The sequence below is a fragment of the Melospiza georgiana genome, chromosome Z (assembly GCF_028018845.1).
Source record: "Melospiza georgiana isolate bMelGeo1 chromosome Z, bMelGeo1.pri, whole genome shotgun sequence".
NCBI lineage: Eukaryota > Metazoa > Chordata > Aves > Passeriformes > Passerellidae > Melospiza > Melospiza georgiana.
In genome coordinates, this window is record NC_080465.1 from 13,474,334 (window position 1) to 13,500,515 (window position 26,182).

The window sequence follows — 26,182 nt, forward strand, 5'->3', positions numbered from 1 at the left end:
CTCTGGACAGTCTATCAGGTCCATGTCCTTCCTGTGCTGGGACCCCCGAGCTGGATGCAGGGTTCCAGGTGGGGCAGAATCCCCTCCCTCCCCTGCTGCCCACGCTGCTCTGGATGCGGCCCAGGACACGTTTGTCTCTGTGGGCTGTGAGTGCCCATGGCTGGGTCATGCCCAGCCTCTCACCCACCAGCACCCCCCAGTCCTGCTCACAGGGCTGCTCTCCATCTGTTCATACCCCAGCCTGTGCTGATATTCGGAGTGTCCTGACCCACAGGCAGCACTTTCAATGTGGTCGTGTTAAACCTCATGAGATTCCCATGGGCCCACTTTCTGAGCTTATCAAGGTCCCTCTGGATGGCATCCTGACCTTCAGGTGTCCATCTTGGAAGCTCTTGCAGGCCATCTGCTATGCAAAAAGGGGACAGAGGTCTCCATCTTCCCACCCCGCTTGGCAATAGGCAGTTGTTAATTTGATTTTCAGGGGACTGTGGAGAGCACAGGCAGAGTGGCTTGTACTGATCAGTAGCACCACCCCTTCAGGCTACATCTTTCACGTTTGCTGAGCAACCTGCTTGCCTGTGAATTCACTGTTATCTGTCTACAGGCTGGAGCACTTCTGTCAATTCATCCTTGCTTGACTGGAGGGATACCTAGGAAAAACCCAGCATTTCAGGGACAGGAGCTTCAATACTGTCACTACTAGCTGGCTTGCTGTGATCTGATTGTAGTGGCACCGTGCATGCTATGCCAAGCAAAACTCAGCTTGCTGTAAGACCTTAGTATTGTGCCCTCTTTTCTTTGTGGTATGTATCCAATCTTGCAGCTTGTCATCTTTAACATTTTAGTTGCTCTGATGGGGAAAATCTGTTGTTTCTAGGGGCTGTGCAGAGCAGTGATTTTGCAGGCAAGCTGACCCTTGTCAAAAGTAGATTACAGATGATTTCAGTGGTGCAAGAGACAGATGCTTGCCAGATCAGTGATGTGGGCTGTAAAGGTTATTCTGATACACTGGAAGAGTATGAGCTGGGGATGTGCACATAGTGACTTCATTCTGTTCATATTAGAGGTAATGGGTGAAGCCATTTGAAAATCCTGGTGACAGTACTCTCAAAGTTTTCTTTTGCATTTATACTGAGAGCTTGGTAGTGTGACAAACTCATGTCCTTCAACAGAAAAAAAAAATAAAAATAAAAAGAAAAAAGAAAAAAAAACCTTAAATCATTTGAATAAGTTATAAATCCTGAGTAGCTCTTTGTGGAAAATCATTTGTCCCTGCACAGAAATTTTATGCCTGACAGTTAGAAAGCATACTGAATTTGTGTGTTTGTCTCTGGCATGGTGGAATACAGTTAGTACAGTTATTGCTTAATGACAAACACTGTGTGCTCTTCCTTGAGCTTCCACTGTTCTTGTACTCACATAGTGAAATGTGACAGGGGGCAAAGTTGAGGTAAGTTCCATTTGTTCCTTCCTGGAGGAACATGACACTACTTCTGTGCAAGATACCTGTCCGAGGATCTGAGACAAAAATTCGCAAAATGCAAGTTTTCAATATGTCTGGATTCAGAATTTGGGAATCTATATAGTTTGCGCAGAATTCCTGTGCACAGTGTGTATGTCTGTCTGTGAGATAACAATCAACATAATCAACAATCAACATAACAATCCTAGGTGGGAATTAGTACCTCTTGCTATTAGATTTTGTGTGATTACAGACACTGTATTTTCCACAAAGAGCTTTCATTCTAAATAAAGTTTCCTGTCTATGGTGGTGGACCAGTTGAAAGCTCAGTCAAGATACGGTGGGTTGTGTTCTCTGCCATGGACTGAGAGACTAAGAGAGACCAACAAACAAACAGCTGTGATCATCAAGAATGGTCAAGGATGGAGATGCTTCTCTTGTTAAATGATCTTACAAAAAGTGAATATTTTAATATTTTATATGGTTTCTGGAGCCAAATCCTTGTCTTCCAAGCTGTGAGCAAAAACTAAAATGTCTTTCCGACCAGACTTTACTGAGGCTTCCAAGTCCTTTCTTCATTTGAACTATTTGGTCCCTGCCTGTTGGGGACTTGCAGCCAAATGTGGTGCTGACTTGAGCTATGGGAAATGGATTTTGTATAGAACTCAGTAGCTACTGTCTCTACAGGATGACAGGTCCACTAACATTCAGGCTATGAAAAACTTCTCTTGAATTTCTTTAAAGTGAGGGGTAAGTGATTACATATCACATAAGTGCTAATGCACAGAGAAGAGGGACTTTTCAACCCGTCTTCTGTACCAGGAAATAAATTCCCAGCACTCCTCCTAGACTCTCTTGCCAACCCTAGAAAAGTCTTGAGTACGTCTTCTCTTATTGGACCTTGGGTGTTGGCTTTACACGCTCTTCTGCAGGTCCCTGCAAAGACAAGTGACTCAGCTCTGTGCGGCACCATACCCAAGCCTGTAATTGTGTCCCATTTGGGCTCTGCAGGTGTCCAGTTTTTCAGGGAGCAGCACAACCATTAAGGTGAAAACAGATTTGTGTGGAAGATGTAGGTAGTTAAATGGAAAGCCTGTAGTTTCCTTTAAAAAGTGAAGAAAGGCTTAAAAATCTAATTTTACCTTGGTTTGAAATAAATAAAAATAGGAGGAATTTTCTTACTCTGGAAAATTCCTTCATAAGCTAGGTGGGGAGCTGTTGGCCCTTTACCTCTCTCCTTTTTCCTTTACTTCTAGGTAAAAAACAATACACTATTATCACTCTGTCAATGCAATACAGACTCTCTGACCACCTTTGCCAGTAACACATCTGGAAGTTACATGTCTCTGTTCATAAGCTGGCAGAGTTAGTTCTGCTAGGGCAAAGGCATCATCACCTCAGAAACCTTTTTACTTCCAGATTTATTATGGAGACAGTATAGAGAATGGTTGTTGATATAGTTTAGCGCAAGCACGGAGCAAATATTCTGTTGAATTCTCCCAGTGTAACCTTACACTGTGGCATGAGAGGCAGGAGCTTCAGTGTAAGTGGTGTATTTGCATCACTTTAGGCCAATGTACTTAAGCATCTCTTGCCTTTTGAGCACTTTTCTTAAGGTCTTTCCTTATCAAAGGTCAGAGATCACGCTTCTGGATGCCTTCCAGGTAGAAGAGAGTCTACAATCCAGGGTGGTAGTGTACACTCCTTGGAACCTGCTGCTCTGCTGCAAGCTGTCATGGCTTCTGTCATGGTTTCAACAGTGCTGCCAGCTTGGAAATTGAGACCTTTGTTTTTTTCTACAAGCTCCTGCAGGAAATCAGAGTTTACAAACCATAACAACTTGCTGTATTTTTCACCTTAATCCAGTTACTGAGTAGACAGAAACATACATTTCACATAGACCTGAATTAAATGAGATCCTTCAACAAGGACACCTACAGGGATGTGCACAGCAACATGCTGAAGATTGCAGCAGATGATGACTATTCACTCACTATGTTGTCTGAATTCCTGGAGGTGACTAAGCTACCCATTTTAAAAAGACAAAGCTTTAAGGAGTGTGCTAAGCCTTCTGAGGCAGCCTCAGAGAAGGATCTGACCTTCCTTAAGGACATTCATATGCACAAAATTATGTGTTCTTCTGCTGTGTCCGGATGGAGTAACGGTAGAGGGAAGAAGGAATACGACTTTTGAGAAGGGATGTACCTGCAGTTGCATCCTCTCCCTCCTCTAGCTTCATAGAAGGAATTGCAGCAGAGATGCATTTTCAAGTTAACGGAAGAGCAAAACTGACAGAAATGCTCCATGGAAGAAGGAGAAGGAATGGTTTCAACATCTATTGATATAGAATAGTTAGGCCTCCTTTATGCAGAGGTCTGCAGAATGCCCAGATAAAGACAGAGGAGTTGCACAGGGGCAGTTAAACAGCACCTGCATGACATCTTGTAAATGTCATTCAGTAGACGAGGCCACATTACTCTGACTGGAGGAGGCAGGCAGGAAGAGGCAGGAATCAACCTACATCCCTGAAGCTTCTTCTGACAGCTTCACGGTTTGGTTTTAGGTTTTTTGGTACACCCATTGCTGTTTAATAAGCTGTTCAAATGGTTTTCAGTTTTATAAACCTGTCAGGTTTGTTTGTCAGATAAGTGTGAAATTCTCAAAACTAGACAACTATTCAGATCTCCACAAACCATGAGCACCTGGGCAGACAAACCTGCACAAACTACACAGCAGGGCATAAGGGTCATGAGATGACCTGGAGCTGTGAACTCCCAGATACACTTCACAGCAGGGATACAAATCACAGAAAAATGCAGGCAGTTTTCTGAAGGGGTCAAACCTCTGATGGCACAGCAGAAATTTGCCAACTCTACGTGGATTTGGGTTCTGGAGCCAAGCATTGAGGTGGTGAGATCCAGGCTGTGTTTTTCTGTTGCTCTGCCTAGGGTGTCCCCCATCAGTACAGCAGACTGACACTGTGTACTCCTCTGCATGCTGCCAGTGGCCTGCAGTGATGAGCATCCTACCTTGAGGATCTCCAGCTAATCTGCTCCTGGAGAACAGTCAGGCACTTTTCACAGGTTTGGTGTGCTTACCAGTTCCTCCTTACTTGATGTGACCAGATGGTGATGAAAAGCTGCATAGAGGGTCCCTTTGTATTGCAAGGGTCCTTTGTATTGCCAGGGTCCTTTTGTATTGCCAGGGTGGTCTTTGCCTTTGATGGTGAAGGGAGAAGGCTAGCAGATGAATTTGTTAGGCAATAAGTAGTGTAATGTCCCAGCTGCTCCCATTTACACAGAGAGCGTTGGGATGCCTGACCTAAAGGAATGACATAGCAGTAATTCCACCCACATACTGCTAAGGTTCAGTGTTGAGGCATGTGATCTTACACCTGTCAGATTAAATAAGCTTTCCAGAAGCAAGCTGGAAATGAAGCCAGTTCTTTTATGTGCTACAAAGGCAAGATGCCAAGGTCAAGGCTGGGTAGGATTTTTAGCATGCCTGGATCACAGCATGCTTTTCTACCAAGCACATGGATGTATCTACTCTCACAGTCATGATCAGGTTCGTCATTTATGGTCAATGGTGTCTCTGTGTTCTCTGTTGAAGTAATGTGACTACCCTGCCTGACTGGAGAGGAGACAGAAATGGCATGTCCAACAGCTCCACCATTCTCTGTGACAGCCATGGAGTTACCCCCTAAGTGAAGAGGGGCATTCATGCCCTCTCAGACCTGTGTGGGTCTTCACAAGGTGCAAATGTATAAGATCTCCAGAGCAGTCTAAAAGCAAGAGGAACCCAACTCTCTACAGCTGCTTCAGGAAGAAAGGAAAACTTAGCCAGAATGGTGGTTTGTGAACTGGTGTGTTGTCTCATTAGCATCACCAGTTTGGAAGGCTACTGGCAGATAGAAGGTGGCAAGTCTCAGACTTTGAATTGTATCACACTGTGCTCGTAAGGGACGTTCTCTCCCTCTTTCCTTTCTCTGTAAATACAGGCATGAATGTAGAATTGTACTCTTCCTGAATACAGAAGTTAGGACTGAAAGTATTTGTGACACCAACAACTGCCACATATGATATCAGATCTCTGAGCATTAGACAATATAAGTATCCTTAGCTAACAACATAGATTGGACAAAAGCTTAAAGATAGGGGTTTGAGCTAATAATTTTATCTTACAAATGAGAAGTGCTTTTCAGCAGCAGAGGATCCCCGCGCAGTACATCTGCCAAGCATGGCCCTGTGACACGAGGAGATCGGCTGGGATGCCACATCGGTCAATGCCGAAAGCCTCAGGGCCAGCGGGCAAGCTCCCACATGCAAGGCAAAGGGAGGAAGCCTCAGTAAGAATATTCTGATGTGAGGCACTGAGACTCTGAAACAATTTGCTAATCCAGTCAGAATGTAAGGACCAAAACACAAAGCCCAGCTCTATGTATTAATTCCTTCTTTTGGGTCTTTTCTACCAGTGTTTTGAAAATAACAAGTAAAAAGCTGGATATGATTCAAGTACCAGAATTAGCACTGGTAGCCCTGTGGATCCTGGCCATTGTTCTGTGCTAACCAGATAGACCAGTTTGTTCCCTTTCCACTGCAGAAAATCCAATTTTCTCTCCCCACTTCATGAGCTATGTCTTGGGGAAGTTTTATATTTCTTGAGGTGAACATGCCTGTCATATCTGCAATTAAAATGTATAAAGAGGGAAAACAAATTCCACTTAAATCCCAGTCTTGGTATTTCTAAGTTCTTACCAAGTGAAAAATAATGCATGGAGATCCTCACAAGACATTTGCTTAGGGGGAAACCAGCATAAGCAATCATAGCTTCAGCTTGGATGCCTTAAAATCCTTGTGATTTATTTTTCATTTCTAGATAAACCTTGTATAGGAATTTCTCTGTATATTCAGCTGCAATCAGAGGTGTTTCCACCTTTACAGTGAGGCTTTACAACAGCCTCACTGGCAGTATGAAGAGGTATTTAAGGACTGTATGGGGCATGAGGGTAAACAAAAGACTTTTATTTGAAGCTGTGGAAATGTGATTAAATTATGCCCACAGACCAAGTCCTGGCTTTCTTCTTTTCGGCAGCAGACAGTGAAAGACATTGAATGGCATGGATTTAAACCAAAGCCAGTTAGTAGCAACATGAGAGTAGGGAAAGTTAATGAACTGATTTTCTGCAAATAGTCTACTCAGACTAAAGAAACTCCCTATTGTTTACTTTTGTGAATGAGAATGTAAAGTCTGCTTAACATTCCTTACCCAAAATATATTTTTAAGAAAAATACAGAGAAAAAATACTTTATTAAAAAGTAGCTTATTTGAGAATTTTGCTGTTTGTCTAGAGAAAATAGAAGTTTCAGATTTTATTCTGCGTGACATAATCTAGAAAATTCACCTTATTTTTAGGAAGAAAGGCAATTTGCTAGATGAAGACAGAATTTTTCATCTAGCTCAGGCTGCAGTGGGAGGTCAGTGCTAGAAAGCTACATGTATGATATTGGAGGTTAGCTGTAGTCGGCACTAGGTAATGAGGTGTAGTTGCCTGTCGTTTATAACTGCTATTAAGGATTATCCAGAATAATGGATAAATCATTTCATCATTTATACTAACAGGCTCTATACAGTTTTTTGAGCCCTTTCCAGAAATAATTCTGCAGAATGACTCTTTCCAGAGAAGGTTGCTTCTGTACTCAGGTAACCTCTAGCTCATACCCATTTTCAGGGTTAGTGTAAAAACTTCAAAGTTCTGGAAGACATGCTGATGGAATTAATAGAGGGTGGGAATCTGACATTTATGTGGTAACTGTTTGCTTCATTGTTGCATCTCACAGAAAGGATCCTCCTGGTCACCTCCCAGCAGCTACTAAAGAGCCTGACGATCAAATTGTAAATGCACAGGAAAGAGAGACTTTTTTTCCTGTCAGCAGCTGAAGGGAAGCAGCATCTTGGGTGTCAGTCCATATTCGCTTCAGTAATGGGAGGAAAGCAGGGAAGTTCACTAAAACTTTTCATACTTCAAGGACTCATTGTAGTGGTGGCCCAGTCAAAAATGCCCATGCATTAGACCTGAAGCTGTTTCCACTGACCCAGTAGCATTCAGTGAAAGGAAGATTTGCATATAATATCTGAGTTGCATAAAAATGAGTATTACTGGTCCATCAAAGTGGGGATTTCCCTATGGGATACCAGAGAAACCATGTTTTGTCCTCAAATAATTTTACTTCACCATCTCAATGAGACATTTTTCCATTATGTCCCCTTTCAAAATTGCTAATGAGGGAATTTTTGAAAAGGAAATTCCTTCCCGTGTTCATCAGTTTTTGGTAAGGGCTGTTGTTCTGGGAAAAGTGCCATCCTTTTATTTGTTGTTTGAGATGCATGGTGATTTTAATTAAGCAGTCATTGTCTGTGTGCATCATGGTGGTTTCCTTCAGTGACCAGAGAGCTATAATTACAAGCACACAGAGCAGCTGAAATTTTTGCTGCAGCCCTTTAGAGATTTGTGGGAATTGCTGTCCTCACCAAAGATGATCCCTTCTCCTCCTGGACAGTATTGACTTGGATAGTCTCAGCTATGACATTGGCAGTGAGTAGTGGGTTTGTGGCAGTCAGGAAATGTTCATCATTCAAAAGCCCTGAGCTGCAGTTAGTGTTACAGGGTTACAAACTCCTCCTCTGATCTCCCAAACAGACCAGTGGATTATTTCATGTCTCATGCTTGAACACTGTGTTAGGGGCAATACACATGTGGAAGCAGAGCTATTCTATCTGCTTTAGCAGGTCAGCACAGGAGAACCCCATCCTTTGATATAGTGCGAAATCAGCCTTAACTCTTAGATGAAATAGACCAAATAAATTTTACAAGAACTAGTATTCTGCATGCAGGTGACAAAAATCATCAATAAAGGGGCCTTCAGACCAGAAATATTTGTTCCTTTACTGGGAGAACATTTAGGTTGGTTGCTGGTACCCATGTCTCTTTACCACCCTTGCTCTCTCAAACCACCCTTACCTTGTTCATAAGCAAGTAACTTCTCTAACCCTCCCTAGTAGGGAAAAGAGATGCAAAGTTTCAGTGAAAGTTACCTTATTGCAAGTAATTCTGCCTTTCCTTTAGCAGGGGCCCGATCAATATATGAAAAACAAAGCATTTCCATAACTTCCAGGCTCTTCTAATTACTCTGTTACCTGGTTCTGACTTGGTGAATTAATATACAATACAAACGTGCCAAGTCATTTGGTGCGTGCGGTGGCAAGCTGTCTGGGTAATGAGAGTCAACCCTTGTGACAATAATCTCCGTTTTATACCAGTTTCACAAGAGAGGAGGTAGAGGGCATAGCTGATCATGAGTTTTTCACCTTGTCTCCAGTCTCAGCTTTTCTTCCTGCTGTGTGTACAACTGTGGAAAGAGCAGGCATGAGGAAGAGAGCTAAACCCAGCCCTTACCTTTTATGTGGATTTCATTTGCTCCCCTGAGGCATTTGTCTGCTGCATCTGTGCAGTTGGGAACTCCTGTTGTTCATTCCTCGATAACCCATCTGCTTCTTGCTTGGAGTAATGGAAATGGACACAGCTTTATCACGAAGTATGTAGGTTTGTTGAAGATAATGAAAATCATTGCAGCAGCAGGCTGTATCCTGCTATCCCTGCATCCCATGTAGAACTTTCCAACATACAACTTGCTTCTATTAGGTATCAAGGTGGTCCAGTAAGGTGGGCTACCAAGGTCTTGGACACCTAGGAATCTTGAAATAATGACTCTGTGTTTTCAGAAATAAGCCTTCTGCACAGGAGAAGTGTGAGTGAAGGAGGGTGACAGGAGTCTTTTAGATGCTACACAGAAGCAGAGAGTGCAGTTCTGTTAAGTTCAGAAGCTGTATTCCAGTATACAAGTGCAGGGAAGTTGGCCCTCGCTCATGTTTCAAGCAAAACAAAGCTTAGGGAGGTGGCCGTGGGATTTCAGGGAACCAGGGCAGAGAGGGTCTTGCAGGAAAATGCCTAAGGGAATAAAGACAGTAGCTTACATTTATGTCTTGTTGATCATGTAATTGCAGAGAAAAAATGGATCTCAAGACAGGCAAAGGCTTGATTCTATCTGGAGCATGGCAAGAGAGGAGCTGCAGCAAGAGTAATTTCCAATAATTGGAAACAACATATATTTTTCCCAGTGCTCAAAACAGGACGAACCAGACAAGCCCCAGCTTGCAATTACAGAGTCTGCATGGCTACCTGTAACAGGATTTTCACCAAGAACAGTCATGCAAGACAATTGGCAGCAAGTATTGAAGGTGGGCATTGATGATCCAAAAGGAGATGATCCATCTTGCCACCATCCTTGGAGGTGTGTTTATTCCGATATAAGAGTGCCTCTGCTTCGGTTCTGCCTGTTCTGGTGCTGTGATTTGTGCTGCCTGCTGTTCACACCAGCAGGAAACATTCACAACTGGAGTCTGCAAAGTGCTGCCAATACTGGGCTGCATCATTGCAACTGCTAGGGATGGTTGGTCTCAGGAGAGTTTCCTGCTTTCAGGCACAAGAGGAAAATAAAGAGGTGACCTGGCATGAATGAGGAAGGGGGGAAGGGGGGGAAACAGAAGAGAAAAAGAAGAGAGTAAAGTAGCCTGTCTCTCTCAACGTTTTCTTTCCTGTGAACCGTTGCTCCAAACAGCAAAAGAGGAAACAAATATACAGATTTGATTTCACTTATGAGAGACATGTAGTCACCACAGTGAAAATGGTGACCACCACCACCCTGTGAAAGTTTCAGTTTCCCTGAGGAGTGGAGTTTTGGGATTATGACAACTGCAGGTTGAAATTTTGTACAGAACCCAGAGTGTTCTGCCAAAATTCTCTGTGTCTCTGAAATGGCAATAGAAAAATGAGAGATCAGGAGCTCTTTTGCTTGGATTTTTTTTTCTTCCCCACTTTCTGCCCTAAAAATATCTGAGTTTTAAATACAGGAGGAATAATATCTACCAATCGGGCAGAGCAAAGAAAAGAGTTACTTGCTGAAGAAATAATGTAATTCTTTGATAACAGTTTTTTGTAACTGTTTTCCTTGCTTTTAAGAAGACTATAGTTCTCCTCCAGTTGTGCCATTTTTAAGTGCATTTATTTTGCATTGTCACAACAGACAAACATTGTCACAACATTTGTATTGTCATAACCTCTGTGTCTAGCTGGATGCTTGCCTGGCATGCAGGATTATTTTAATGGGATTAAAGAAAACAACCTCAACCTCTGAAACTACTGATGCAGTGATGTGCCACCCTTCTCCTCAAGGCTCACAGGACCTCTGTAGGATTTTCTGTTGAGTTGGGGATGTTTTCTTTTATCCCAGCATGTTCTTTTGGATACTTGTACCGCGAGCCTTAGCCTGACATCAATTTTAGGCCTGTATTTTCACAGTGAGGTCAATCAAATAGTGCTTAGCTTCCGTGCTGCTTCATGGTGTGCTTTCTCCTCAGGGCTGAGCTGGCTTTAAAGCAAAGAAATCAGATGCTTCTGCCAGTGCAAGTAGATCAAAGGGCTTTACCAGCTCTTTACTGCCCCAAGGATTGGTAGAGGTGCATGTTTCTCCACAGACAGTTACGGCTTGGTGGGCTGAGTAATCTCTGTATCACTTCCCGCACTCTGCAGTCAGATTTATAAACAAGAACAAAAATTATTTTGTAATGGAAAAATGAAGGATTCTCTGACTGCAGTATTACAGAGATTAGTTTTGGTATAACTTGTTTTCTTCAAGATCCTATACTTGCTTTGGGTCTGAGTTTTTTGTAATTTGTAGCACTAGTTTGTGCTTGTCATAGTTGTTTTGACTGAAAGAGTTTGACAAATGTGATACTAAACTCTAGGTTTTTTTGATCAATGTAATGCACTATTCAGACAAAAAAGTCAGTAGTTGTTAAGATTAACAATGAAAGAAAGACAAAAACCTACAAAAACTTTGCAGAAGACCTTAAAATCATATGTGGTTCAGGGGCTTCCTGAACCAGGTGTATTTCAGTTTCTGTAGTAAACTGTCTTCACAATATTCCTTCTCTTTGACTGTCGCCAGGCTCCCCTGGGACATCCATCACATTCTAGAACCCACAGCATCCTGAGGCATGGATTTCCACAGCAGACCATTGCATTGGCTTCAAACCTGCCCCATCCTGTTTCACTTGATGGCCCTTTTATCCTTTCTGTGATAAAACACAGTGGAAAACACAGTGAGCAGAGATGTCTGCTGGCTTTTTCCATTATTTTAATGATCTCTATTTGATCCTCCCAATGCCTCTTGCTCTTCCAAGTGCAAGGATTCTTACTGACTATCTCATATATTTGGTTTTTAGCAGTAGGAAGATGCCCCTGACCAACTTTAGAGCTAAGAATTTAATCCTTTCCAAATCTACTTTCTTGGATATAAATTTATTATAAACTAAAATAAATAAATAATACAGGTTGCACATCCATGTATGAATGCCTGAATACAAATCTCATTTTTCCACAAGATGAGTCAACTTCCTGTTTGACCTCTGTTCTTTTCCCATCCTGTAGATCTGAGTGGGGAAATAAAAGTATTTTAGCTTTCTCATTTTCCCTGTAATTTGGTGAAGTGAGAGATGCAAAGGTTAAATCCTGTTTTGCTCATTAATATCTCAAATATTCAGAGTGCCCTGAGACTACCTCCCAAATGGAACTCCTCTACCATTTTGGAAGGGTAACTATCTGTCACAACTATCTGTATTCTTAAAAAAGCAGCACACCTCAGAAAGACACAAGAGTTTTCCTTTGAACATGCCACAATCGCAATAAAACTAGTTCCAGTCTTTCCACCTCTCTTCAATCCAGTTTCTGGAGTAAACATTTTTGTTTAAAGCAAGCCTTTTATTTTCTTGGTGCCAGGACCCTTAGAAATTTGTAATTTAGCAGGAACACCTAGAAAAAAAGTTTTCTGTGAGAAGATGGACAAAGTAATGAGGAAGATGTATTGCGCTACTCATAGAAAAGTGCTTTAACAAATGCTCAAGTTAAGCATGTGCTTCAAATCCCACATTTTCAGTAAAGTACTGAATTAGAGGACTGTTTAAGTGGAGGATGACATCATGTCTAAAACCTTGACATGATGAGTTTTGTAGGATTTTTGTCATCCAGTCCAGTCTTCTACTGTTCTAAAACCTGCTTACATAAACCAGGTACACATATAGTCCCAACCTTCAGTGACTGGGATAAACCTAAATGCAATGTGATATAGTGGCCTGAAGGCGGAATGCCCTGATAGCTGATTGATTTGCACAGTCTTTCGGGGTGGGGGGAAAGAGTACTTTTGTTTTCATATTTCTCAGCCATAACTTGTACAAAATCAGAGGATAAAGGCATACACACTCAGGCTGTCTGAATGCCAGTGAAATGGAAATGTGAGCAATATTCCAATTTAACTCCACAGAAATCCACTAGTTAGTAAGTAGTTCAAGTATTTTAGTGCCTTCTGTGTTGCTGCCTACAGGGAAAATACTCTAAGTGCTTTCCCTTTCTCAAAAAGAAAAGGAGTTTTCATCTATCTTTTATAAGGCTTTCTTGTCACATCCATTATACAGCATGACACAACCAGCCAAAGGATCTATAGTGGTGGTTTCTATTACATATTTTAGTGGCAAGTTTTTTGTGGATGGTAGAATACATACACATATACATTTGTGTGTGTATATATATATATATATGTGTGTGTATATGTGTGTGTGTATGTGTGTGTGCATACAAACTTATGTATAAACATATGTGTGTTTGTATATATATATATATATATATATATATATATATATATATATATATATATGTATATACGCACTTATCAATCTAGATTGAAGATGTGTGTCTCTTATGCTGGCCTATGGAGTGTCAAATGTGGGGTGTTAATGCCTGCATATAGGAAATCCAATGTTTTTTCACCTGGCCAGTTTGAATAAAAAGGCAGAATTATCCTTATTCTAAGAATATTAGGCCATTACTGCAACAGTTTTTAGAACAGCTTTATTCTGGTCCATGTCTGACCAGCTGTTTGAGGACAAAACACAAAACAAATTCTGGTTTTCAGACTCCATGTATGCTGTTAGTATCACAGAATGAAAAAAAAGGCAAGAAATGTCCCTGAATAATATTGGGGTTTTAAGCCCATAACCATCTAATACCCTATTCACTTCAAGCTTGGAAAGGGCTAATGCAGACTGGAGGATAGGAGTGATGATCCACAGATCACAGTTCTTTATCAGAAAGATTTTTCAAGGTGCACAAAAATTCTGTATGCCTGTATGTGCATAAATGAAAACTGTCTTCTGTGTGTGTGACCAGTGAGATGTCAAGGTTTGTGACATTTTAGTTACTGGAAATTCTGATTTTCCTACTCTACAACAACTTCACCAGATCTGTTAGAGCAAGAGGAGGGCCAACAGGATGATTAGAGGGATGGAGCAGCTCTCCTAGGAAAAGGCTAAGAGAATTGGCATTTCTCAGTTTGAAAAAGAGAAGGCATGAACTGATTTTAGCCTACCCATACTTGAAGGGACCCTACAAGAAACGCGGAGAGGACTTTTGACAAGAGCATGTAGAGACAGGACAAGGGGAAATGGCTTCAAACTGAAAGAAAGTAGCTTTAGATTAGAAGTTAGGAAGAAATTCCTTACTGTGAGGGTGGTGAGGTACTAGAACAGGTTGCCTGAAAGCTTTGGGTGCCCTGGGAGAGTCCAGGGTGAGGCTGGATGGGGCCCTGAGCAACAGGTTTTGGTGAAAGGTGACTCTGCCCGTGGCAGGTTGGTTGGAACAAGATAGTCTTTCAGGTCTCTTTTCACACAGACCGTTCCATGATTCTAGAATTCTATTCTATGAGGATATATTTGTTCAGCAGTAGTCTTACATATTGCAGACAATGCGGACTGTGTGTGTAAATGTAGATATACACAAATAACCAGCATGTAAGAGTGTGCAAAACATTACAGAACAGCTTAGTGTATGCAACATTTAGCTATTCTGCTTCTTATGGGTTCGTTACTCCAGCCTTTCCATCACCATTCTGGCATCTACCTCTTTGGCAGAAGTGGTCCAGGAAGTTTTCTACCTCTGTGTTTTGCTTTGTTTTTAGTGAACTTGACATTAACTTATAATTTGTTTTAAGTTTCCTGATCTTCCTTGTAAAAGTAATGTTTTCCTCCCAAAATGCCTTGTTTAACATCCAACATAAGGATGATTAATTCTGCACAGGCAGAATCTTATCATATACTCTTAAGGATGAGGCATGAAGGCTTGAAATCCCTGGAAAGCAGAGAATTCCCAGAGCATCAGTGGGACACTTAGAAATAAGTAAAAAAAAACTATTTTGTGGATTTAAGGAATCCCCAAATGTTTTCAAACCCAACCTTACAGTTACTGAAATATTTAAATAACAAAAAAAAATTAGGTTTGCAGATAAGAAATAAAAACCGTTGTTCCAGTAAAAACAGAGGCTGAATGCCTTCATTTATTACTCAGTATTTCTGTCTTGGCTGCAAAATCTAAAATGAGAAAAGGTCTTGAGGAGAGGGAACCTTGTCCAGGATGGGGATGGATGGATGGATGGATGGATGGATGGATGGATGGATGGATGGATGGATGGATGGATGGATGGATGGATGGATGAGGAGAAATGCTCCCAAGAAGGTGCAGAAGGCTGACAAAAGCAAAGAGTTTACCTGCTTAAGAGGAAGGTGTTGCAGGGGGAAAAAGCAGGTCATTCTCCTCTTGAAACACCTGAGAGAGTCTGCTGCCTGCTGAAGGGGCAGCCTGGGCACAGGCGAGTGGCAAGGAGCGGGGCTGTAGCAGCTCAGCTGTGCACAGGACTCTGCTGTCCTTGGCACCACTCGGTCACTCCAGCTTAGGGAGCTGGTAAGGGCCAGCTGCTGGCATGTGCTGGTGACTTGAATATTAAACACAGACAGCTGGACGTTACCAATCCCATTTACTTTGGATGTAAATCCCAGCAATCTTGCTGAAACATCTTCCCCCATTGAGTCTAGGGAAAGCCTTACCACCAACCCTGCTGGGGAAAAATGAGGTCTGCAGACTGCTCTCTTCCTCCATGATGCCACCCCTGCTTTTGTGACATTTTGCTGTCCCAAGAGTGCACCCCAGTATCCATGGTTTTGGCCCCAGCATGTCAAATGGAAAATCACATCTTTGTCCCTTTAACTTCTCTCTTAGCTGTTATGCCTGTTTTCTCCCCTCCTCTGGGACTGTGCACTGTTGCTGCTCCGGCTGCTGGGAGCAAGCGAGAATTTCTCCTACTGGCAAGTAACCAGCCAGTCTGGGGCTGGCATCTTCCCAGGACGCTGCTGTTTGCATACCAGCAGGCAGAGGAGCAGGTGAAATGAGACTGGTGACATCTGTACAGATGTGTTTGACTGCTTACATGCTGTTACGAATCTGCTACCCTTAAAGCCTCCATTTCTCTGACGAGATATCTCTCCCTCTCTCTCTCTCTCTCTCTCTCTTCCCCTCTCTCTCCCTCTCTCTCTCTCTTTCTCTCAAAATTATTTTTCCAAGGAGAAAAGGAAAAGGCAGACAGAAATAGAAGGCAAGAGACAACAGCTTGAGGACCAGATACTTCAGCTGCAGCATTTCAAGGTAAGGGACTGATGCCAGAAATGATGGATTGACTAAATCTGTTCATTATTAGACATGCAGATCACACGTCTGAAAGCTGGGAAAAGCCCCCTCTGACATGAAGCAGCTTTCACTGCCGGAGCCTATCTCTTGCAGTGATCATGTCCTGCCTGCTTTTCATTCCGTGTGTTTCATGCACAGGACCATGTTGTTTAAACGGTTTAGGAGCATGGAGTCGGGAGGGTGTGAGTGCAGGCAGCACAACAGTGCTGACATTATTAAATGCTGTTATTTATTATACATAATGATGAGACACCAATCGCTGTGGCTTGGGTGTGCACTGCATGGCTTCAGCCAGCACTTTCTGCCTGCAGAGCTGTGTTGGATTTCTCTGGTGCCTGTTAGGATTTGTGTGTGTGCATTGCAGAAGGAGTGTTAGCTAGCGTGCATCTGTGTATGTGTGGAAAGATTTCATTGTAGGATGATACTATTAGGTGTGCATAGCATAATAAAATGGGCATGTATGTACATGCAGGGAAGGTGTTGATGCATATGTGTGTATCTACATGGAGAGGCGCCTTGATATTTAACAGGGTGCCGAGCAATCCCAGTCCCTGTTGGTCTCCATGACAGCTGCAGATAGCATCATTTGAAAGCCATCCTTTCTGTTTCTATTGCTTATCCCTCCTGTCAGGAGCATATTTTTGCATAGCAAAGATAAGAATAAAAACATACATGTGGTCTTTTTGTAACCAGTGAGAATTTGTGGGTCAGATCTTGCTATATTAGTTCAGTAGGGGAGCCTGAGGAATTTCAGTGATTAAAATATCTGAGAAAGATTACTAGAACTGGACAGTTTATCCTCACAGCAAGTGAGCTGAGCTGTGTTTTTAGAATTAAGATATTTAGGTTGTTTGTGGAATAAGTGTATGTATGTGTGTGTGTGTGTGTGTGTGTACGTGTTTGAACAGTGCACCTGCATCAGGAGATGGTGTGCAGAATATCTGTGCGCACACATGCACTTGTAGACCACACTGCAAGCTATGCTACAGGCAGGATAATTCTCCTGCCTCTCCAAGACCCTGCAGTCATGTTCTGCAATTTATTCCTCTTTTTCTGGTAAACACAATGCAGTTAAGTCCAAGTAATTGATATCAGCCTGCATAAATGCCCCAATCAAGTTTACCACCAGTCTGTGGATGTCAAACATTGGTGTTTCCAGTCAAAGATGTGATTGCATTTCTGTGGGGCAACAGGAATTGCCATTTTGCTCAGGCTTCCGTTGAGTACAGGCAGGGGAGAATTTTTTCAGATAACTATAGGATGCTGCAGCATAGCAGTGCAGTACTCTTCCAGTACCTTCATGATGCTTGTTTTTTTCCTTTTTGCTACCAAGCTGATGACTCCTTTTAGCATGTTAACTGTTTCCAAGCTAACTGCATTATGATTCTTTGTGAAATTCTTTAAATGGAGCCTTTTGGGTAGACAGTTCTGTCAATTTTCTGCTTCATCTGTTTTACTTTGATATAGCTGTTTCTATGTTTTATCATCATCCCTAGGAGAAGTAAAATCCCTTAAGGTTGTGCAGTGGGATCAGCCCCTCAGCTGATGTAGACTGGCATTGACTGCAGCCCTGCTATGTTGATTCCCACCAGAGGAGGTTCATTTTTGCTGCATGGATTTTTTCAGAGGCATACATGAAAAATAGCTGTGTCCCTTTATTTTTTAACCCACAGGCTGGAGCAAGAGCAGTAATCATAGAGGACGCTAATGAGAGATCAGGACACAGAAATTTAATGGCAGAGACATTTAAAATGGCAGCTTTTTCAGCTAAAATCACAGCCAGACTTAAGGTCTGTAATGCTGTGTGCGAGAGTGAGCATCAGGGTATGATAAAATCTACACTACCTCTCTATTCAGTGTCATCACTTGTCACCAGAGGAAAACTGTGGTGCTTTTACAGGAGTGGTCATGGTGACTGCTGCTCCACGAGCTGCCTGTACCACCAAGCAACTGTCTGATGGGAGATCTGAATGAGGTGATAGCAGAAGTCTAACTGGGATTGCAGATTTCATCCTCATTGCTGCTAGAACCTTCCTAAAATAATAAACATGTTTAAAAATGGAGATAGAGGCACTGGCTGGTAGTGTTTCTGTTTCTCTTTGGAGACAGATGAAGAAAACTGCATTTTTGTTTCATACATCATTCAGTGTTCTGGTTGCTTAGTGAAGTGCTGACCAACATTTTATTTCACCTGCCAGTTTGATTTGCTCATTTGCAAAACTGTGTATCCCCTGCCACCTCCCTAGTGCTCTCCCTCGCTTCACCCTCCTTGTCCTCAGCCCCTCCAAGGCAGGGGCTCCAAGTCTGATATGAATATAGTCCCTCAGTCTGATATGGCTCCCCAGTCTGACACACCAGACCAAAATAAGTGCATCTATTTTCCCTCAGAGTGCTAAGTAGAACACAATTCATTTCCCGAATTATGTGAATTTCATCTAATTCTGTGCAAGGCATACATCCAGGTTAAAAGACCAGGCTTTCCTAGGAAACCCCTGTATTTATTCAAAATGCTGCGAGGCTGTTGATGTCCATATAGAGTGTAAGGATTTCATATCAGTGTTCATTAAAATCTGCTGTGAAGAAACCTTTGAAAATGAAATCTGGGTTAATCCTGTGTCTGCAGTATCTGGGTTGATCCCACAAGCATAACAGCTTGAATTCACACAAAGACACTCATGCCAGTATTCAATGGGTTTGCTTCATTTTTTGTGCAATGTCAGAGTAATTTTCTTTTTAAAATGCACTGTGTAAAATAGCATGTTTGGTTACCTAATAAAGGTTCTGAAAGCCACAGGGTTTCTGTTAATTTCAGAAAATTTTATTCACATTGGAAAAATATCTAATAGAAATAATTTATTCCAAATGTTTACACTGATTACCTGCAGTTTTCAAGTTGCTGATGCCAATTAGACCCCTGACGAAATGACTTTACTACCACTTCATTTGTTTTTCCCTTGTTACTTATCTGGCTGAAAATAAGGCAGCAGCAGGTGCTGTCCCACTGCTTTAGGCACAGCAACCCGGCACACACTAGACCAGGCAAAAGTCACCCCTGAACGTGAGCAAGGCTTTGGCAACACATGTTACAAAGGCTCCTGAGTATGAGGCCGGTGCTGGGGACATCAGGACAAAAGTGTAGCTCAGCTATTAGTGGTCTATGTGAGATTCAGAGTTACTCAAGTAAAGCCTTTCAAATGTGAAACTCTGGAGTAGCAGAGAGTCCAGGGTCGTATAGGCTCTAAAAACCGGATTCCCTTTTTGCTGACAGTGAAACCATGTCCTCTCTTCTGTGAATCGCTGCAAAGGGAAGACATTGGTGAGCACAGACTGACTGTGTAGTACCTTGGGGCCATTGGGGCTCTCTGTTGAAGGCAGGAGGTGTACTTCTCTACATTACAATCAGGTGCCTTCATTGGAAAGGCCCTAGGTATTGGAACAGGTATAAAGATGCTTTGAAGCCCCATTTTTTGAGATTGAACATGCTCTTTTGATCTAATAAGAGTCCATTTACAAGAGCTCCCCTAACCTCACATCTACTCCAGTCCTTAATATGAAAATAATATTTTTTCTCCCATATAACACAAGGTTGGCAGATAGAGTTGTAATTTTGTTGTTGTAGTTGTTGTTGTTTAACAATAGATAAAGTTTAAACTTCATGCCTCAGCAGTTTGTTGGCCATATGCCTACGAAAGGGGCATCACACCTCCATGGGAACTGGAGGTATGACCAGCTTCTATCGTTTAAAATCAGAGAAGTGGTCAAAATTCACCTTACACCAAACATATTTTGTGCTGTATCCATCAAAATTATTTGGTTTCTGGAGAAAGACTGAAATTTATTTTGATTGATTAGTAGAACTGGGGAATACAACCTCCAAGCAATAACTCCTTTTAAGAACTTGTTCAGCTAGGCAGCAGTTGGACAGACTTATTTTACCAGAGATATTTACTGTTTTGAATAAACTCCAGAATAGGAGTGTTTCTTCCAAAATCTGACTGCCTCCTTTATTAGTTCAATAGAATTTCTATTATTGTTTACTGTCTGGTGGTCTGTTTGGTGGCCAATGGTAATAAAATAAACAAAATAAACAAAACCTCCTAATTAAATGAAAAATTACTTCTATTCTGTTACTTTAAGTATTACAACTGCAATAAATCCATTTTCCACAGTTATATTAGTTCTGGAATAGTGTAAATATTAGGGACTTATTTCTTTTAAGATCTGCTTCTTAAAGACTGTAGTTCATGAGCACAATCTAAAACATAATTATATCTTTACTCTCAAGAAAAGAAAAGCCTTTTCACATTCTTATAGAGATCTTATAGAGATTTTGTTAGGGTATAGTTTTAGCTGAAACTATCTTATCTGTAAATAAATTTCAATTTTATAGTTCCAGTTATATCACTGTCCCAAATTTAATCTATTCTTAAAAGAATTGCTGTCAGAAAATATATATAGATATGTCTGTCTCTCTCTTGATATATGTACAACATCGTGGGAAAAAAGAAATAACTTTTGCAAATGAAGGAATTTTGTTATTTCTTTATAACAAATCCCTTTATGATTTTCAAGTAAATTAATCCTTTAACCAAATGGCAACTAAGCCAAGCACAAAAAAAATGTTTGATAGTGTCATACAGTCTCCATTCCCTACATGGTCAGTGCAATATTCCCCAAAACCTAGTTTAGAGGTAAGGATGTCATGTAGAACAGCGTTAAATGCCTTGCACAAGCCCAGGAAGATGACATCTGTTGCTGTTCCCTTATCCAGCAATGATTTATGGCTTCATCATAGAAGGCTACCAAATCTGTCAAGCATGATTTTCCCTTAATGAGGCCATGTTAGCTGTCACCAATCATCTTGTTTTTCATGTGGCTTAGCATAGTTTCCAGAAGGATCCTGCTCCATGATCTTGCCAGGCGCTGATGGGATTGATTGGCCTGTTATTGCACAGTCTTCTTTTTTTCCTTTTTAAAAACCGAGGATATGTGTCCACTTTTCCAGTCACTGAAAACTGTAAGTTTTCCATAATTTCTCAAGTAAAGTGAATAACTTAGCTGCCTCTTCAACCAGCCCTCTCATCAGATCCCATGGACTTGTGCACCTTCGGGTTCCTTAGCTGTTCTACTACAATGAGTGGTTTTACATTCTCCCAGTCTCTGCCTTTGCCTTCTGCATCTCAGGCAGTCTGTTTGGCACATTTGCTGGTGAAGGCTAGGCAAAAAAGTCATTAAGCACCTCAGCCTTCTCCATGTTCCAGGTAACCAGGTATTCTTTTTCTTTCTGGAGAGACTGAAAAATTTCCCTAGGTTTCTGTTTATCACCAACACATCTCTAGAAGCCTTTTGTGTTGCCTTTGATGTCTCTGGCCCTATTAAAGTCCATCAGGACTTTAGCTTTTCTGATCTCATCCCTGGCTTCTTGAACAATCCCTTTTTATTCCTCACCTGGAGGAATTGCTTTCACCACTTGTCCTTGCTCTCACCCTCCATAGGCTTTTTTTTCGTGTCTGAGTTTGTCGAGGAGATGCCTGTTCATCCACACAGACCTACTGGTATATTTACCAGGCTTTCTCTTCATGGGGATAATCATTCCTGAGAATGGAGAAGGTGATCCTTTAATACCAACCAGCTTTTCTGGGCACCTCCTCTCTGCAGGGTTTTATTCTATAGTACTCAACCAAGCAGATCCCTGAGGAGGCCAAAGGCTGCTCTCCTGAAGGCCAGGGTAGTGAGCTTTCCATGCACCTTCCCTGCTTTCCTAAGGATCTCAAACTCTGTTTCATGGTGTTTGCAGTCAAGGCTGCCCTCGAGCTTCACATTTCCCACCAGTCGCTCCTTGCAGGTGAGCACAAGATCCAGCACAGCACCTCCTCTCCTTGGCTCCTCTATCACCTGTAGAAAGAAGTTATCATCACAGCATTCCAGGAATCTCCTGGATTAGTTATGCATTGCTATTGTCCCTCCAAAAGGTGTTGGGGTAGTTGAAGCCCCCATGAGGAACAGGGCATATGGGCACAAATTCATTTTTAACTGTCTGTAAAGAGCCTCATCAGCACTTTTGGGACATGGAGAGGTTAAGAACTAATTCAGAGAGAAATTTCCACTTTGAGAGCACACGGAACACAGACCCCTCTTTGTCCTCTTCTATGATTAGCACCTGTGGGCTGATACCCACCTGATCATGAGAAGTTTGTTTCCCACCAGGATTTAAACTGAGAATCAAGACACTCTCTTCTGGATCATAAAACTAAGTAACTATCCCCAGTTAAAATCTTTCAGTAATAAGAAAAGATCATTTTACAAAATAGAATTGTTTATCCGGGCCAGCTACACAAATTGTTTACCACAGAGAGATGTGGTAAACAATTTGTGTAGCTGGCCTGGATAAACAATTCTATTTTTTAGATAAAATAAAGCTTTAGTCCTTTAACTCGTGTTCCTTATCTGCTTGCACGCCATTGAAACACAGCTGTAATTATTCTGGTATGATCCCTCTATGAGTTGTGCTTTTATTTAGGAAAAATATTATGTGTGAGTTGTGCTTTGAACTGGGGCAGAGTTCTCCTGGGATGATCATGTAAATAAACATGCCATACAGGCAGGAGTTCCTCGAAATTCATCAAAATTAGCAGTCAGGTTTCAAGCAGTAACAAAGTCCTTTGAGCACCTCATGGCAACTCCTGCAGATTTTGTTTTAGGCAGCTCAAGGAAGCTTACAGCTCTCTGCAACTTCTGCCCCTCCCAATGGCCTGAAACATGTTCAAAACCAAATTCATATCACATGAATCCAGATTTTTAAAATAATGAATATAAGAAATTTTAAGACTACAAAATAAAGGAATCTCTGAAGTATACCTTTTCTTTTTGCCTCTTTTGACTGATGTGTGTATTTGGGAAGGAGTGATAAACTGAAGCCAAGGAGAGACTGAATATAGAGGGAAATCATTCTTTTGGGAGATAATAATGCAAAACAACTGTGGCTCTGGAGTAATGATAACTTGCAAAGCTTATTTGTTTTGAGGGGAGAGATTTGACAATTTTTGAAATCTCAGATTATTAACTATTCAAAAAGATTTATCTTTTTATTAATTTTTACTTCTCTCACTGCTATGCTTTGCTTCCTTCATAAGCATGGAGTGAGTACCTGCAGGGAAAACCAAAGCATACCTAAATTTCTGGCACCAGGAAGTAAAACTGTGGTCACTCTTTTCCTGTGTGTATCTTTAAGAGGGGGTCTTATTCGGTCTTCAGTCCAACCACATGAAGGCCAGAAACTTCAGCCAACTTGCCAGCCGTATTTTTTTATTCCAACTCCAAAATTCCATGGGAATCAGATATATTCTCATGGAGTTAAAAAGCAATTTATGTGTCAACAGGAGCAGGTTTATCCCGTGCATATCTTCATCTGAATACACGTGGATTCTTGACCAGGACAGAATCCCATGCCCTACCTCCAGGACACTTGCTCCCAAGCTGGGCCATGTGGGACCTCATTGTTGCATCCCCTTTTGCAAGCTATGTTCCTGATGTATCTGCCTGCTGAGGCAGCTCGGTCTCCTCATCCCTTCCCTCACCTCTGCTGCAGTCACTGGCACTTGTTTTTTTATTCTGATTTATTGATGCTTTACCTTGAACAGAGCCATCATTATCATCTTGCAATGAAAAAGTCTGAAATTGTACATAGACCTCTGAAAGAGAGACACAGAAAAATAAACCCTAAATCTCCAACATAAAACACAACTCTCCAGAAGGGGTATTTTCCTGTTACTTCAAGCAGAACTTTCTGATAGACTGGATGTTTAGAAAACATATGTAGAAAAGAAGCTGTGCTTGACTTAACTGTCATCTTAGTGTTCATTGTGTTTCATCTCAATGTCATCTCAAGTCTTTAATGAATGTCAGAAACGCACACGTTGTGTTGGACCATACCTGTGATCCCTGTCAGTGAAACCAGTCTGTACAGGCCAGTGCTCTGTAGCTGATGAATGATCTGAATGAGAGAGATACTCAAGAGAGATGCAAACTTTAGATCTGCTCTTGTAGAATCTTGACAATGTCTTTTTCTGTGGTGGGTTTCCTTGAAGCTAAAAGAGCTTAGGTTTTAATTTTTCTTCATCTTTGACTGGAAACAACTGTCTACTTGATTTACAAAGTTAAATAAATGGGACCTGAACATTGTGTACTCAGAAAGTTTACACTGGTGATGTTGCTAATGAATGGGAAGCTTTCTCAGACAACATAAACCAATTGTTGCTTTTTCTCCCAAAAATCATTCCTGACTGGACCTCTGTTTGTACAGCTGCAATTTCTGTTCCTGTGAGGTTTTCAAACAGTCAAAGCCTGAGACCTTCCTGAAGAAGCCATCTACAGCTATCATCATACCCATCCCTCAGGTCCCTTGCCACAGACATGCCTTCTCCTTGCATCTGCAGCTCCGGTTGCACGTGGCTCACACTGAAATATACCGTGTTGTGCAGGACCCAGCTGAGATGCAGCCCTTCCCAAAGTGAGCACAAATCATCTATCTCAGTCTTCCTTCACCTGTTTCTGCAGTCATGTGGCACTGTGCTACATGCTCCTGTCTTCTCTGTTGCTGCCCTGAATGTGTGCTTTGAGAAAAAGCAATGGCTGTGTAAATATTCAGAATAGCTTAAGGGCAGTCAAATGGACCTGCTACAGCAAGCAAACAAGGCGGAAAGATAATCTCTGCAAAGTCTTTGGCTGCCGTGATTTCAGGCAGGGCTTATAATAGTGTCCACTGTTTATTTTTATTTCCTTATTTACTTGCATCTTTTATTATTTCTTTTCTAATCTCCTCACGTGTACCCCCCCTTATACCCACAGCCTAGTGGCTCACTGGTGCTGTAGTAAAATTCTGTTACTCAGGAGCTGTAGGGAAAAAGGAGACATGTTTTTTGGGGACAGGCCGAGCAGCAGTTCCTTTGGTGAGCCAACTGCCTGGCCTCAGTGGTCCAATACAGTAAGGATTTTATGAAAAGGAGAAGCTCAGGCAAATTACCCATACCTGTGTGGCTGAGAAGAAACTTAGGAAGAGGTTATGTCATCAGTCTCCAATATTTGGTCACAAAAGGTTGTCAATTACAGTGGGCAGGTCTAAAAATGATGGAAAAAGTTAAGTCAATGTGTTTTAATATTCTGTGTGATGAATACACATTAACTGACTATTGTACAACCTTTGCAACTCTTGGATTAAATGTAACCTCCTTAAAAAATTTTTAAGACATCACTTCCTTAAGATATTTCTAAGAAATGTTTCATTCATTTCCTGAATAAAGAATAACAACAACAAACTGGCAACTCTACAGGATAAAGTTTAATCTTCTTTATAAACATGCTCTTTGCTCTTGAGCTGGCTAAGCTTTACCAGCTAGGATACTTTTCGGGGGTTTTTTTTCTGGCATCATACATGTGAAAACGATGACAATGTCATTCAAGTAAAGACTACAGTAAAGCTGCAAGTTTTTCAGCTTAGCTTAATTCCCTAATCTGGGCAATGTTTGAATCATATCCATCTATCATGCAGACATGCTCCTTGGGCTAAAACAAGTGTCTTCGATAACCAGAAAGGCAACAAAAAGTTTTGCTAGTATATAAAACCAGATAATACAGCAAGCTGGAAATGGCTGGTTGTCCCTTCCAGGGAGAGTCATACCATACAAGGCCACATCCATCCTGCAGCAGTGCAGAATCTCTTGTGTTTGCTGAGGACCACACCTCTCCTTTGTTCTGCAAGAGGATTCTCTCACAGTGAAAACCCACATAGGAAAACTCTGCATCAGTCTGAGCAGAGGCAGACTGTTTCATTTGCCTAATGGAAAATTAAATACTGCATCATCACTCAGGAATACATTCCAGGAGGCTGCTTATTTCCAGATGGACTTACCTGTCATACAGTTTGTATCTATAGCCCCGCTCTGCATTTGCATGTTTATGCACAAATGGTTAAGGGCATCTAACATTAACATGCCTACTCACACTACAGCCACATGAATAATATTTTCTTTCCATTT

General features: G+C 41.6%; 1 protein-coding gene across 5 annotated transcripts in view; it reads left to right on the forward strand.

Moving 5' to 3' along the window:
- Window positions 1-26,182, forward strand: part of PALM2AKAP2 (PALM2 and AKAP2 fusion) — a 267,455-nt gene that overhangs the window by 33,450 nt on the left and 207,823 nt on the right. For 4 of the 5 annotated variants that reach the window (XM_058043266.1, XM_058043271.1, XM_058043267.1 and 1 more), the window contains one exon: window positions 16,026-16,106. In XM_058043266.1, coding sequence (XP_057899249.1) covers window positions 16,026-16,106 — 81 coding nt within the window. Of the gene's footprint in view, window positions 1-15,732; window positions 15,845-16,025; window positions 16,107-26,182 lie in introns of those variants that run through there. The other variant, XM_058043268.1, reaches the window with a different exon arrangement.